This window comes from Drosophila sulfurigaster, chromosome X (assembly GCF_023558435.1).
Source record: "Drosophila sulfurigaster albostrigata strain 15112-1811.04 chromosome X, ASM2355843v2, whole genome shotgun sequence".
Lineage (NCBI taxonomy): Eukaryota > Metazoa > Arthropoda > Insecta > Diptera > Drosophilidae > Drosophila > Drosophila sulfurigaster.
In genome coordinates, this window is record NC_084885.1 from 6,315,891 (window position 1) to 6,331,229 (window position 15,339).

A 15,339-nucleotide genomic window follows, 5' to 3' on the forward strand; every position below is an offset into this window, starting at 1 on the left:
AATGCAAAATATATGTTATACAAATTAAAAACAAAGACTAACAATTGCTAACAATAATCACTGAAACTTGGCAAACAATGTAATTTAAATAATATAACAATTGGAAAAAAGCAAAATAAAATAAACCGAACTCAAATAAAATATATGAATTCTTAAAAGATGCTCAAGAAAAGGTATAATTCATATTAATTAAAAGTAGTTTCTCAAATAAAACCAATTAAATACAATAGAGTAAAATTAGTAAATAAATAAGATAAGATACTATGACAACTCACCTTCTAGCTTGAGCGTACGTAAATTGGTTTCCAGCGGCTTCAGCGGATCCAACGGCACCAGCTCGAAGTAATTCTTGCGAAGATCCAGCAGATGCAATTTGCGCAGATAGCGGAAACCATCGTGGGACAACGCCGTCATCCGATTGCCCATTAGCAGCAGCTCCACCAAGCCATGAAGATTGCGGAACGATTTCTTGGAGATGCGATCCAGCTGATTGAAGCTCAAGTCAAGCGTTTGCAACTGCGCCAAATCGCCGCTAAACTCATCGAGATCCTTGAGTGTATTGTGTGAGATATTGAGTAATCGCAGCAAACGCAATCCCTGCAAACGCTCTTTGGGCAGCATTTCCAACTCGTTGACACTTATGTCTAGAGTCAACAGATTGGTCAACGACTTGAAGGCACCGGGCGAAATGCGTGTGATGCGATTGTTGATCAAGTGCAGATGTTGCAGTGCCTGGAATGCCTCGAAATCCTTCGAGGTGAGTATGGAGAGATTCGTCTGGCAGATGTACAACTCCTTCAGATACAGATAACGCTCCTCCTTGACCGTATAGATCTTGTTGATGGGATTCCCGGTCAAGTTGAGCCACGACAAACGCGGTATGGAGACATCGGACAAAGCAGAACTGGGAATTTGCAGAAAGCGATTGCTGGACAAGTCGACGCGTTGCAAATTGATCGAGTGCCGCAAAAAGTTGGCGGGCAGCGACAACAACAGATTCCCACTGAGATCCACATTATCGAGTTGCGTGAGGTTCACCGCATTGAAGCCACTTAACGAGTTGATCTTGTTGTCACGCAAAATGAGTTGACGCAAATTAAGTGTGCCACTCAGCTTGAAGAAGTCAATGGAGATCAGTTGATTACGCGCCAAATCCAAGGTCTCCAATGTACTCAAATTGTACAGAGCAATGTGCGGGAATTCGACGAGATTATTGCGACACAAACGCAACTCCTTGAACACATTTAAGCCGCTGAAAATGTTGCGATTCATTTCGGTCAATTGATTGTCACACAAATCGATGCGCACGAGGTTTGTGTTCTTGGCAAAGAGTTGGTCCGGAATGCTCGTCAGACTGCAGTTGGCCATAGACAACTGTTGCAGCGAGCGCAGCTTATCGAACATGCCCGACATGATGCCACCCATGGTGCCGCCCATGCCCACATGACTGAAGTTGTTGTGCGATAAATGCAAACGCCGCAAACTCTGTACATCCAGTTTCTGTATGTCCGCCGGATTCAGTTGATTGCGCTCTAGATTCAATTCGTTCAGGTTCTGCAGCGACTTAAACGTGTGTAGTTCAAGCTTACGCAGCGAAGTGTTGCGCAAATTGAGCGTGATCAGCGGAAGTTCCTCCAGAAAGATGTCACGCGTTAATTGCACAAGCGGATTGTGGGACAAGTCCAGTGATTTAAGTTGCTTTAGGCGACTGAACGCATAACCCTCAATGGCCTCAATGTGATTGTGTGCCAGACTCAGCTCCTCAAGGTTCTGCAGGGCCGCAAAGTAATCGCGACGCAGTTGCCGCAATTGATTTCCGCTCAGGTCGAGAAACTTCAACGCCCCCAGACTGCCAAACGTGTCCTTCTCGATCTCACGTATGAGATTGTTGCTCAGGTACAGCCTGCCCAGCTGTGGGGTGTCCACGAACAGCGATCGATCGATCTTCAGCAGCTTATTGTCGCGCAGCCACATGATCTGTATGCGTTGCTGCTGGCGAAACGTGCGCTGATGTATCTTGTTCAGATAGTTCGATTCCAGTTGAATCGACAGCAGCGATGAGTTCTGCTCTGGGAAGATGTCCTCCAGCACGGTCAATTGATTGTCCTGCAGATTGATGTGTTGCATGTTACGCAACGTGTGAAATGCTCCTGGTTCAATGTCCTCGATGTTGTTCTTCTGGATGTGCAGCTCCTGCAACGAGGGCAACGGCTCAAAGACGCCCTTGCGCACCCGGCGTATGCGATTGTTATGCAGTCGCACCTCACGCAACTGCTCCAGCTTGCGAAACATGCCAATCTCCAGATCCTGTATCTCATTATTGTCCAGCGACAGCGACGAGAGCTTGATACACTTGTCGAAGAGCGTGACGGGCACCAAGGGAATGAAATTCGAGCGCAAATACAAATGATCCAGGTTAGCCAACGTGCTAAACACATTCGGATCGATGTGTGCAATGCCATTCGACTCCAAATAGATGACATCGACCAGCGTCGAGTTGGTGAACGCATCCGCCGGCAACTCGAGTATATTGTTCTCGGAGAGAAACACCTCACGCAACTGCGGCAGATTAGAGAAAACGCCGCTGATGGCGTGAATGTGATTGTGACTCAAGTCGACAGTCTGCAGTCGCTTGTTCTTATCGAAGACCTTGGGATCGAGTGCAATGATGCGATTGTGTGACATATCCAATGACATCAGCTCCTTGAGACTCTTGAATGCCTCCGGCTGCACCAGTTCAATTTGATTCGCATAGAATGAGAGCGTCTGCAGTTGGGGAAAGGCGCGAAAGCAATCGTGGACAATCTCGCTGAATTGATTCGAACTCAAATCGAGTAAAATGAGGGAAGGCAACTGCAATGCCGCTGCTGTGGCCACCGCAGCCGAAGCATTGTTCGTGGCCAGCTGTATGTCGCCATAGAAGGTTGAGATCTTGTTGTTCGACAATCGGAGTATACGCAAATGTCCGAGTTTGCGCAGTGCGAGCATGGGAAAGGTGCGCAGTCCGTTCTCGGAGACATCGATCTCTTGCATGCAGTCCTCGAGACCGGTGAAACCATTCTCTGGTATGCTCTGCAGGCGATTGCCTTTGATGTTCAGCTTGGACACGCGCAGGCCATAGAAACTGTAGTCGTCGATGCGCACGATCTCGTTGTAGTCAAAGTCCAGAGCTGTCAGCTTTTGCAAGGAGCTCAGGGCACGTGACGGCAGCTGCAAGAAAGTGGAAGAACACGTATTATTATGTGACAATTGCTGACTGCTATGAAACTTCCTCTGCGTTGAAATTGCCTTAAAACATCAGTTTTTTTACTTTATTTGCGCGTTCATTGTAATTAATGCCAGCGTCAACAATTGTGTACTCGAAAAAATAAATATACGCATCACTCTGCGGTTGCGTCATTCAATATTGCATTTAAACAGAGCTCTCCTTCCGCACCTACACCCTGTGACTATCAATTAGTGGATGCAGACGTTACACTTCTAAAGATGTACATATGTATGTTCATATTGCCTAAAATACATACATACATACATACATGTACATATGTATGTTGTCCTTTTCAGGCACACAAACAAATTTTTCATTATTTTCCCAAGTTGTTGACTTTGTTTTGGGGGGGCAGAGCAACAGCACTTCAACCAGCTATACATTGTCTATCAAAGCTCTTGCTTTCTTTCTGGTCTTCCCACACATAAAACACAATTGTTATTGTTGAATGACCAGATTAAACAAAATATTTCGGAGTCCCCTGATACTCCTACCCCTAGCCAATTGCTAACAAAAGTTAAAATAAACAACACAAAAAAAAAACGCGTTGAAATAGCTAATAAAATTAAGTGTCTAAAAATAAGGAAATTTAATTCCGAGCTAAGAATATTATAAATAAATTTAATAACAAGAAATAATTAAATAATCTATGTAAACATTTTGTACAGGCAGAATACAGGGAATCTCTTAGCTAATCATTGTTTGTTGTTCTGCATTTATTGCTTTATTTGTACACCTGTTTCGGTCTGCATTACCTGCTGCCTGGCTATAAAATATTTAAATTCTTTTTGATAGCAATTAATTGAAAAGTTCGTACATTTTTCATGCATTCTACTAAAATGGTTCAAGCACAACAATTACAACTACAACGACAACCAAATTGCAGAACAATAAATTGTGACGAAAGCTTCAGACCCTTTCCCTACTCTCTCTCTCTTGCTGTCTCTAGGAACAATAGAACACTGTCAAATGAAAGCAGCAATGCAACACAACTCGCTTCGTGAATTTGCAGTTGTTTACATATGTATTTTTTCATATATTTCACATGCAGTTCATAAACTGAATTCACACAAAAATTCAATAAAACGGGATAAAAGCGGAACGCTACAATAAAAAATAATGCTGTCATTCAGTTGTTGCCCTTTTTGACAACTCTCAACAAAAAACAAAAAAAAACAAAGAACAGAAAGGGATGACAACTTGCCAAAGATTGTTGAGAACTTATTGAAAATACATCACAATATTTAATGTGGGTTCGACAATTGCTTAATTGTATGATAACTCTAAAACTTGAAATGTTTTATTAGCTTAGTTTCATTTGAAGACATTATGTTTCTGCTTAGGTTTTATTTTGTAGAAATTTCAGTCTTCAGCATTTGGTTAATATGGTTTATGGTTAATTGATTCATAGTCGCATATTTGTTTCTGTTCTAATAGCGATAATTTGTGTACGGCGATGGCCTACGTCGGCGCAAGGACAAATTCAACTTTCGGGCTTGAAATGGGACGACAATAATGTGCTTGCCATCGATCTTGCCGCCGTTCATGTGGCGGCGAGCACGCGCACAATCCCTAGGATTTTGGAACTCGCAAAATGCATAGCCACGTCCGGTCTTCCTATTGACGCCCTGTCCGTAATTCTCGATGGGAAAATCGACATTGGTCAGGGGGCCAAAGCTGCCAAAGATTTCCACGATATGCGCCTTGGTTACCTGCGGACTCAGTCCCTTGATGTACAGACGCACTTTGCGCAAGTGTTGCTCATTGGGGTGATAAATATTCCTGCCATTATTCGAAAAGGACGCGCGTCTATAACGAGATCTGGCACGATGCGAACGTTGTGACATCGAACGGCTCGATGCCGAGCTTCTCTCTCGCTCTCGATCACGATCACGGTCTCGATCACGATCTCCTTTGCGCTCTCTGTCGCGATCTTTGTCTCTCGGATTCTTAGTGCCCTGTGCTGCTGAACTGCGTTCCATCATGTTCATAGCTCGCTCTTTAAAGACCTCGGACTTTAACTTAACCTCATCTAACTTCACTGCTTTCACTGCCTGCTCTTGATCCTTTGGATTGGAGTGCTTCTCCTGCTCCTTGGCTGGCTGATCGCTGCCATCTGCGTCAGTTAGCGACTTGCCACTGGAGACCGCATGGGAAATGATGCGATGCTTGTTCTCCTCCGATGAGCGACGACTCGACGACTTGTGTTCATGGTGACGATGACTGCTCGACTTCATCTGCTGCTGCTGCTTTTCGCCGTCAACTGGCGAAATGCTAGGATGCTTGTTCTCCTCCGATGAGCGACGACTCGACGACTTGTGTCCATGGTGACGATGACTGCTCGACTTCCTCTGCTTCTGCTGCTTTTCGCCGTCAACTGGCGACCAAATCTCAAATGTTGGCTGCTTTGGCGATGCTGCCAATTCCGCTGATGGAGCTGGCACTGGCAACGGCATTGACAACGCTGGAGTTCGCGAGGCGGACGCTTTTCGACTCTGCTTCGCCAAGGATTTGGACTTGATTTTTGACTTTTGACGTTGGCGCTTCTTCTTCTTCTTGCGCTCGACATCACTTGACGAGAATGATGAGCTGCTGGCGGAGGAACCAGAGGATCGGCTCGATGAATCGCTGCTGCTGGAATCGCTTTCGCTGTCGCCAGAGCTGGATGAAAAGTAGCGTTTCGACTTCTTCCTCTTGGGCGCCCTTGAAGCACTCGACTTGGCGGAGAGATGCTCGCCCTTGTCTTTCTTTTCCGGCTTGACCTTTTCTTCTTTATTCAACACAGTTCGCGGCATTTTCAAAAAAAATTATTTTAGTTTTTTAATTTTACGAAAATCAAATACTTTGGTGACTGACGAGCGACTGTGCGACGTTGAATGCCAACTGAATAGACTGCGAGCTTTGCTAAGTAAAATGCACTGCCTACTGTTTTCTTTAACATTTGTTGACAGTTGGAAGTAATCGCCACAACTTCTACTATATGGCATCCTTAAGGCACGTGATATACCGACTCTTTCGTTTCAAGGTGCAACCATGTGTATGTTAGAGACGGTCAATGCAGCAATCGATAAGAATCTGTGCTGGATATCGATAGTCGTAATAAGAATAGAATCAATTTATCGCGCTAAAAAATCCAGTTTTCCATTTATATTATTAAATTAAATTCATAATATTTATATATAGATTTATATATAAAAACCAGTGCTGGCTATCGATAACTAGGCGTGATGAAAATGGAGTCAATTAATCGTGTTAAAAAAGTTAGTTTTGAATTTTTGTCTACAATTCTATATTTAATCAAATTTATCTATTTATATATATTATGCGCAGAAGAAAAACACTTTAATCATTTAATCATTTATACAAATAATACATTTTGAGATAGGGAATTCGGATGTTTCTCTCGTTCAATATGTGAAAGGAGTAGAGAGAGTTTGAAAAATCATCATTACTAACGGTAGATTCCAAGCTTTGAATATTGACGGTATTAGCGAACGCAACTATTAAATTTACATTAATAATAATTATAGTGTATTTAGCTTAAAATTAATGACAAGGTTGGCAAAATTACTATCTGTAATATCAGAACACGAAATTGCCATTGAATGAATGAGTTTTGGCTTTTCAATTCCCATTGCATTACAACTGCTGCACACTGGCCGCGGCTGAGGAGGCAGCAGGTGGCTGTGGAACGATGATTGGACATTATAAATAGTGGAGGATGAGAGTCCGAAGTCGTGGAGCCTGGAGTCCAGAGTCTGGGGATGTGCCGTGTGACATGGGCCAGCGAATTACGGCCTTTTAATTAATGTACTGACATCGAAATTTATGGCAGTCGATTTTAATTTATTGAACATTTGGCGATGTCGCACCGCCGTTTTGGGTTCTCGACAGTGCTGCCGCTTTCTACTTGGCGCCCTGGTGTAAATTTATGGCCAAGTCATGCGAGGCTGCAAAATGGAAAATATCGGATGGGATAGAAGAGGGGCGAGAACAACAACAACGGACAGAGAAATCGCCTGCGATAAAATGATATTTATTTTTATTGTCGGCAAACAATATGAAATATTTGTGCATATTTGGAATTTGTTGTCAGCCTTAGATGACACGCCCATTAGTGCATCATCAGGTGATTCACCTGTTATTGAAGCGATAAGAAGCCAGCGTGACTCCTAAGAACAATATACAACATAGTACATAATAAGCATTGCTGCAATGCCAAAGATTTTAAAATTAAGTCTATGTGGATTCCTTTTTGCCTAAATGAAATGGAAAAATATCGTTGAGAAAAAACCATGATACAATTATAGAAGGTAGTCTCGTCGGAAAAAGCTTTCGTCAGTACGCATTCGTTTTTCGACGCAAGAGGTTGTCTGGGGACGATTTTTTTTCTGCAATTAACCCTTGTGCCAAATGACATTTTGCAATGTATGCCGTAGACACGGATAGAATAAAAACATTTAGAGAATTAGAGAATTCTCATATATATTATTAATATTGTTCATAAACAATTTCCATTTTAAAAATATGTCAAGGAGACATTAATATTAGCTTCAAAATACGTAAATATTAATATCATCATCTAAGGGTTAATGCGCATTTCATTGTCGTCTCGCTCACACTGCTGTGCTGAGACTCTTTCACTCGCACTCATTGGTATGATTATGGAGGTTGTGCTTTTTCCGACGAGACTACCTTGTATTATTGTATCATGGAAAAAACGAATCTCACCTACAATCGAACACCTAGTCATGATACAATTATACAAGGTAGTCCCGTCGGAAAAAGCTTTCGTCAGTACGCATTCGTTTTTCGACGCAAGAGGTTGTCTGCGGACGATTTTTTTTCTGCAATTAACCCTTGTGCCAAATGACATTTTGCAATGTATGCCGTAGATACGGATAGAATTAAAACATTTCGAGAATTAGAGAATTCTCATATATATTGTTAATATTATTCATAAACAACATACATTTTAGAAATATGTCAAAAAGACATTAATATTAGCTTCAAAATATGTAAATATTAATATCATCGTCTAAGGGTTAATGCGCATTTCATTGTCGTCTCGCTCACACTGCTGTGCTGAGACTCTTTCACTCGCACTCATTGTTATGTTTAAAGACGGACAGCTTTTTCCGACGGGACTACCTTGTATTATTGTATCATGCACCTAGTTAAGTTGGCTGCGTTTAATCGATACTTATCGATACTTACCGAACACTTGTTCGGAGTTGCATAACCACAAAAAAAGCCTTTATTTTATTTATCAACCCAGTTTCAATGTGTAAAATAAAATATTTTTAATTTTCACTGCATATGAATATTATTTTTAAACGTCTCTTTCAATTTTAGTATTCGAATTTCTAGTGTTGTAAAATGTGCCTTCAAAGCACGTCATTTTTATCGATAGTCGATATATCAAGCAAGTTAGTTATAAAATGTATTTTTTATTGACTTTAAACGAAATATAGAAGAATTTTGCTGAAGAATTATAAACTATGAAAAAAAAAGATTCTTATATACTAAAAGTTGCATTCGGTCGTCTAGATTGCCGGTTGATCGCATTTGTCGCTGCCCTTAAACCTTGTTGATGACGATGATGTCCTTGTCCTTCTTGGGGCCACGGCACACCCAGTCAGCGGTGCGTGCCAACTGAAGGTCTGGACGCCTCTTGTTGCGGCAGTTGCGCTCCCGAGCACTGCAGTCGCTGATCCACTCGCTGCGACCACTCTTTGTGCGCCAGCAGCTGTTGGGCTTCTGGCGTCTGCAGTTGGCAATCGCACAGCCTCTGGTGGGGCGAACGGTGCGACGACGACGAACTGCCGCACAGCGAGCACTGCCAGTGTTGCCCTTGACACGGCCGCAGCGAGCGAGCGATGTCTGGCGCAGCTGGGGCAGGCCGAGATCCCTCAAGGAGCAGTTGCGTTGGCGCAGCTCGCAGGCACGCAGCTTGGTGCAGATGTTCGTCCTGGCATTGCGTATGCAGACTGTGCCTCGGCCAGCCAAATCCTTGCGAGTGCAACGTCCTGCACAAGGTGGTGTCGTTGGCTTCTTGCTCGCCTCGGCGATGGCCACAAGGGCGACGAGTAGTAAACAACAAGTGGTAAGCTTGAACATGATTGCTTCTTCGCTTTTTTCGGACTGACTTGAGTGGATCTGTAGCTGTAGCTGTTGCTGTTGCTGTTGCTCTAGCTGTTGCTGTTGCTGTTTGCAGTTGCTGCTGATGATGATTACTGAGAATTGCGATTGGGTATTTATACTCACAACGAGTGACGAGTGCCACATTGTTTTTGTGTGGCATATGTTTTGCATGGGTCAACAATTGAATATGCTCGCATTCATTCGACGCATTCATGTATTCACTCATTCATTCATTCTGTGCGAATTTGAGTTTAGTTCGTAAACATCAAAACCGAGTAATTGTTGTTGTTTACATGATTATTCCTAATGGATTTGGGGCACTGCAACTGCTGCAAAATCTTGCCTTCAAATGACCCCCAAAAATTCTCATGGGTAGATATAATTTTCTCTTTATTGTACTACTTTCTACTTTAAAATAGATTTCTAGTTGTTGAAATAATATTTGTAACAAATTAAATAAGATCTCCTAAAAGATGTGAATTTATAACTAACTGAACTTTTGTTGTGTTTAATAGTTGATCTATGGTATTTCAAACACAAATATTGGTTCTGTTAATTACTCCTATTTTTTTATAGCATTCTAGCCAATTATTTTCCCATATTTTGATTATGAATTTTATAAGTTTTATGCAGTACAGCAAAAGAACACATTTTAACATATTATATAAAGTTTGTTTAAATCCCTATTGAAATATTTATTTTTAAATTATTTTTATTTTTAAGAATTTGCAATTTACGCTTAGAAGTCGTTTTTTTTATTAAATAACAAATTCAAATGTTTATCTTAGAATCTCGATTCATACTCTTTTATAGCATAACATTCAATAATTTAATTTAACTGTATTTATGATATTAACTTTCAAGCAAATGCAATTTATTTATGTATTTAATACTTGAATATTCTTTTCCTTAGAAGTTAAGTCTTCTAAATAAGTGTGAAAGTCATAACCTTTCATAACTTTACTTTTTCTTTCTACAGTTAGTGAAAAGTATTATATTGCGATTGGCTAATAACTATGCATTTGAAGTGGTCTTTAAATCATGTTTCATTTTGCCCTGGAAATTACTCTGGAAATTTCCCGAAAAATGCAAGTGACGCCTAAGCAGCTTCATTTGTTGGGGGAAATTTAGTCAAGGTTAATGCCCCGCTTTGACGCAGGCAAAAAGACGTAACAAAAGTGGCGCGTGCCAAGCAAGAATGTGGCAAGTGCTATTGAAACTGCTGTTTTCCAGCTGAAGCAGCTCTTTTGTTACCGCTTAATGGATGATGAGCTATAAAACCAACGCAACCTGTTGTGGGGGCAACAACAAGTGTTTGAACAACATGCAGTTGACCACGTTAACAGGTGAAGCAGACTCCTTATTGACTCCACTCCGCACTCCGCACTCCGCACTCCAACTCAAGTGCATTTTCTTCTCTCTTGTTGCAGGCAATATGCTCGCCTTGATGCTCCTCTTCACGGTGGTCGCCACGCACACCACGACGACTACGAGAGCACCACCGGAATTGATCACCATTTCGCCACCGCATTGGCCCATCTGCCGCTTGCCTCCGGTGTGTGTGGCACGGAGTCCTCGCGTCTGTGGCCGCACCTCGGATGGCATGTGTCGCCGCTTTGCCAACATCTGTGAGCTGCTCGAGACGAATCGTAGCGAGCCGTTGGGCTCTAGGACATGGAGACATGCGCCCGCCAAGGATTGTCGCCGTGTGCGTGAGATTGGAGCTCAACATGAGTATTGGTGCTACGAGGATTGCCCGAGCGCTGCAGTCAACTGTCCACGCACCTCAGCTGATGCGGAGATCTGTGTGCGATCGCGCAATCAGCAGGTCTGCAAGGTGGTGGCCAATCGCTGTCAGCTGCTGAACAACAATTGCTTCTCGCGGCCACGTCATAGTAAGTGCAAGTGTGCGAAAGTGAATGAACTTACTTTCACTAAGTAATCTTTGCTTCTCTGCAGACTGGGAACAGACGGATAAAGGTCGTTGTGATCGTATGCAGCTGGGCGACAAACCGCACCGCTGTCGTGCCTTGCCCCAAATTGTGGTGACGCCAGCAACAACAACGGAGTCCACCACAACAACCTCTACAACATCCACAACAACAACAACAACAACAACGACGACAACTCAGCGGCCGACGACTTCAGAGCCACCGAAGGATAATCGCACAACTACAGTCAGATCCTAGATTTTTAGACTGCTTTTTCCTATTGTGTTTTTTTTTGGCGTAAATCAATTTTCATAATAAACTGAAAATGTAACAGATTATCGTAGATCCTTAGATTGCATTTCGCATATGCTTTGCGTAAATCAATTTTCATAATAAACTGAAAATTCAACACAATATTCTGTATATTTTCTGCGTTTCTTTTTTTTTGTTGGCAAGCTTTCGTCGGTCGGCAATATTTACACACTTTAATTGCAGCTCTGTCTGCTCCAATTCTGTCTGCTTCTGCTCCAGTTGTTGCTCCTGCGACTCTGTGATGGAGGCTGTGGGTTGTGAAGGAGGCGTGGCAGGCGCAGCAGCGCCTTTAACACATGTTTCCGCCTGGCTGGATTTCAGCTCGTCGCCGTCTCCGTCGCCGCCGCTGCTCGGCAAAAATTATTTTATTGAACGGAATTGTTTTTGGCTTTGGCTCGTTTGTTATTTCGCGGCGGCAAATTACTTTTTATGGCTGCCGAAGCACCGCTTGGTGGTGCTTGCTTTGTTGCCTCTGCCACTGTTTGTTGCCATCGTTGCTGCCACTGCTGATGCTACTGCTGCTGCTGTGGCGGCTGTTTTCCAAATTTAATGGCTTAGAAAGCCATTTGCATTTTTTCGGTTGCCCAACTTTGTTGAACATTATTGGCGCCGTATGTTGGTGCTGCTAATTAGCTCTGGCTGCACCATCGCCACCGCCACCGCCACCGCCATCGACACCGCTCCTCCACACCTCTTCTTGTTATTATTTCCCATAGCATTCACCTAAGCTTTGGATAATATTGAAGAGTCCACAAATGTTGTTAAAAGTTATATTTACGATTGAAAGAATGCAGCTTCATATAGCTATTGTATAATATGAAGTAGAGAATTTTATAAATGAACAAATGCATAACTTTTTGTAAAAATAGTAGTAGCAAATGAAACACTACGAATTAAATATTTTCTATATTGTTCTAAGGTTATAAAATGACAGCTATTGCAGACCGGGTTCAAAGAATAACTAAAGGCGAGTGATTAAAGTTACATTATTCAAACTCCAGCAAATTGCAGTGTTTAACGAAAGCAGCATTAAAAGAGGGCTGAAAAATTAAGAGCGCGATGAGCTTTGCAATCGTTGTGTCATAGTTGTTTTTGTGTCTACTGGTGAACGAAACAAATACAAATATAAATTCTTTGATAAAATAAGATAATAAAAGAAAGTATACAATTACATATTACTTCATACAGGAGAATATAAATTATATTTCACAATTATGTTTACGCTTCATAAATGATCTAGTTTATCATTCAATTAATTTGCATACTCGAATTTCGAAATCAACTGAATGTTTTTGGTTCTATTCGCAACATGTTAGCAGGCTAATAATGCTGTTGACAGCACGGTCACGTTTTCTTCTCCCAGGTTGAGTTTTTAAAGTATGCAATGTAATTTTAGCAAACGCTGAGACATGTCAAATATAATTGCATACTTCTAGGCATAATCTGTAAGATGATTGAATTCATTTCTTTTGGTCCTCATATGAGCGTGAAATTTGTAAGATGCTTCAGTTCAATTCTATTACTCTTCATGATATGAAATTAAAGTTGCCTATAATTTATTGTTATGGTACTATGTTTTTGTTGTACTGGATCAATTACTTAATTAATCTTTAAATCTAAAAAAAAAAGTAATTCTTCTGTACCAACATTTGTGGCAGGCAAGTTTTACTTTTACCTGCTCGTAATATATTCAAAGTAATTTGTGCAGCTGTCTTTTTTTTTTTGCTTTTTGTTTGCGTGATGCAACGCGAGCTGGGGTCACAAATGATTGTTACACCGTTAGTTAGGTTACGACCGCATTTCCGGAGCGTCTTTGAGTGGGTGAGTGTTGCTGCCAGCAGCATGACACTAAGCATATTGCACAAGTGACTGGCAGCAGCAACGGCAACGAGCAGCAGCAACAGCAGCAGCAGCAAATTGTTGTGAAGAGCCATAAATTTGCATGCAATTATTTTGGTGTCTGACTTTGCCCCATTTTTGTTCATTTTTCACTCCACTCAAGCGACAGTGCTGAGTGCTGTTTACTCGCTATCTTTCTGAGTGGCACTTGCCACCGCACACACACACATACACATACACACACATACACACACATTCGCATATATTGCTGGTATGTTACAAATGCAACGAGTCGAACGTGGCGGATACGCAATTTGATTTATTAGCTGCTTACCTGCGTTAATTTGCCATTGACAATGCTGAGCGACTCGAGGCTGCCGCGCAAATTACGCAAACTGCTCTCCTTGAGAGCCTCGAGGTGCGAATGGGAGAACTGCAGATGCCGTATATGCACACCCGGCTGGATGACGTCCTGCGAGAGCGAGGTCACCGATCTATCGAAATCGTAGATGGACAGCGAGTGTATCGGAGCCGAGATGCGTTCAAGTGTTGAGCGCAGCGACAGCGCCGTGGTGCCCGGACACTCGAGGAAGAGGCCTGCAAAAAGGTATACGAAAAGGAGAAGATGAACAAACTGGATCAAGATGCCAAGCACAAATCAAAATTGAGCAGGCTACTTCACTCTATGTGCCTCGCATTTCAATAACGAAGCTTGAGTGGCATTGCATAACAATGAGCAGATCATTGTAATCTATTGCATGTTATTATCCTTGCAGCAACTTGTTATTAGTTAATAGCGCCCCATGCAACAACAACACAAACAAATCGACAGCCCAAGGGGAGTGTTGGGCATATTTGAATATTGACTGGCAAAAACTGGACAAAGAAGCGCCTGAATAAACAGACACAAGTGCGAGGGTGTAAGATAACAGATTATTGTGTATATATACGTAAATCTTGGAGGATATATAAAGCGACTAAAAGCACATTAAAGTCAGCTATGCTATTTATATGTACATATGTATATATTGTTAGTATTGTTAGTTTAATTTATATTTATTTAATTAAGAAGATTAAATATAATTTAAGTTAACACTAACGTATTTCTAAATAATTTAAGTTAACACTAACGTATTTTTAAAACACTCAAACACTGGCTAATCTAAAGTGTTCCCTTTCTCTGGCTACAACTAATGTTTAAGAAATAAATATTTCATGAAATGCATTTCATTTACTTTCTGATAATTCCTTAAGTTTAAACTATGTTATTTACTTTTTGTGAAGTATCTCCTTAAAGTGCTTTAATTGTCAAGTTCTGAGCAAGTTACTTGAGCTTACCCCCAAACTCTGGTCTATGTCAGCTTTTTAGTCAGCTAGAATTAATCAAAAGCTTTAGTTGCCAACGGCAAAAGCTGCACGACATATTAATAATGCTGTAATCTTTAAACGGCTAAAGCTCATGCTTGTGGGAATTCTCTGTTTTAGAGGCGATTAATCTAATGCATTAGGTTCGGCTCGTTGGTTAACTATGAGTCCATGTGGTGTGTTTATTCAACTGCCAGTGCATTTCCTGGCCCAGAGGGACGATACTAGACGGAGGAAGGGACGTTAAGCGGTGGAGGCGAGGTGTGTGTGTTAGGACACATGCTGATGTCACTGCTGATGCTGCTCTGGTGTCAAAGTAAACAATCTTGGCATGCAGAGCATGTGTTGGTGTTTAAATGGTGGTCAATCTGCACACAGACAGACAGACAGACAGACAGACGGACAGACAGGAGGGAGACACGGAGACAGACAAGTGACAGGGGGTAAAGCTGTGGATCAGGGGGGGGGATGGCCATGTCG

At 41.9% G+C, this 15,339-nt stretch overlaps 3 protein-coding genes and 1 long non-coding RNA gene across 5 annotated transcripts in view; 1 reads left to right on the forward strand and 3 right to left on the reverse strand.

The window, feature by feature from the left end:
- The window catches only part of LOC133847168 (chaoptin), a 169,786-nt gene that overhangs the window by 5,324 nt on the left and 149,123 nt on the right, over nt 1-15,339 (reverse strand). For both annotated transcript variants that reach the window (XM_062281994.1, XM_062281995.1), the window contains 2 exons: nt 13,829-14,091; nt 276-3,210 (listed from right to left, as the gene is read on the reverse strand). In XM_062281994.1, coding sequence (XP_062137978.1) covers nt 276-3,210; nt 13,829-14,091 — 3,198 coding nt within the window. The remainder of the gene's footprint in view (nt 1-275; nt 3,211-13,828; nt 14,092-15,339) is intronic.
- Nucleotides 8,699-9,503, reverse strand: LOC133849070 (uncharacterized). Its single transcript, XM_062284921.1, has one exon. It carries the CDS (start codon nt 9,386-9,388, stop codon nt 8,849-8,851), a length of 540 nt encoding a protein of 179 aa, XP_062140905.1. The 5' UTR covers nt 9,389-9,503; the 3' UTR covers nt 8,699-8,848.
- Nucleotides 10,606-11,681, forward strand: LOC133848832 (integumentary mucin C.1). The gene is made up of 3 exons (XM_062284527.1): nt 10,606-10,758; nt 10,843-11,307; nt 11,372-11,681. The coding sequence occupies exons 1-3, from the start codon at nt 10,677-10,679 to the stop codon at nt 11,599-11,601; spliced, it is 777 nt and encodes a 258-aa protein (XP_062140511.1). The 5' UTR covers nt 10,606-10,676; the 3' UTR covers nt 11,602-11,681.
- On the reverse strand, nt 12,118-12,553 carry LOC133848833 (uncharacterized). Its single transcript, XR_009895303.1, has 2 exons — nt 12,434-12,553; nt 12,118-12,378 (listed from the first exon to the last, which is right to left on the reverse strand). It is a non-coding gene; the product is annotated as an uncharacterized LOC133848833 (long non-coding RNA).

Excerpts from the sequence above, each read along its gene's own strand:
- LOC133849070 (XM_062284921.1), bottom strand. The coding sequence starts at position 9,388 with ATGTTCAAGCTTACCACTTGTTGTTTACTACTCGTCGCCCTTGTGGCC.
- LOC133848832 (XM_062284527.1), top strand. The coding sequence starts at position 10,677 with ATGATGAGCTATAAAACCAACGCAACCTGTTGTGGGGGCAACAACAAG. Across the intron at positions 10,759-10,842 it reads GCAGTTGACCACGTTAACAG|GCAATATGCTCGCCTTGATG; the intron begins GTGAAGCAGACT and ends CTCTTGTTGCAG. Across the intron at positions 11,308-11,371 it reads CTTCTCGCGGCCACGTCATA|ACTGGGAACAGACGGATAAA; the intron begins GTAAGTGCAAGT and ends GCTTCTCTGCAG.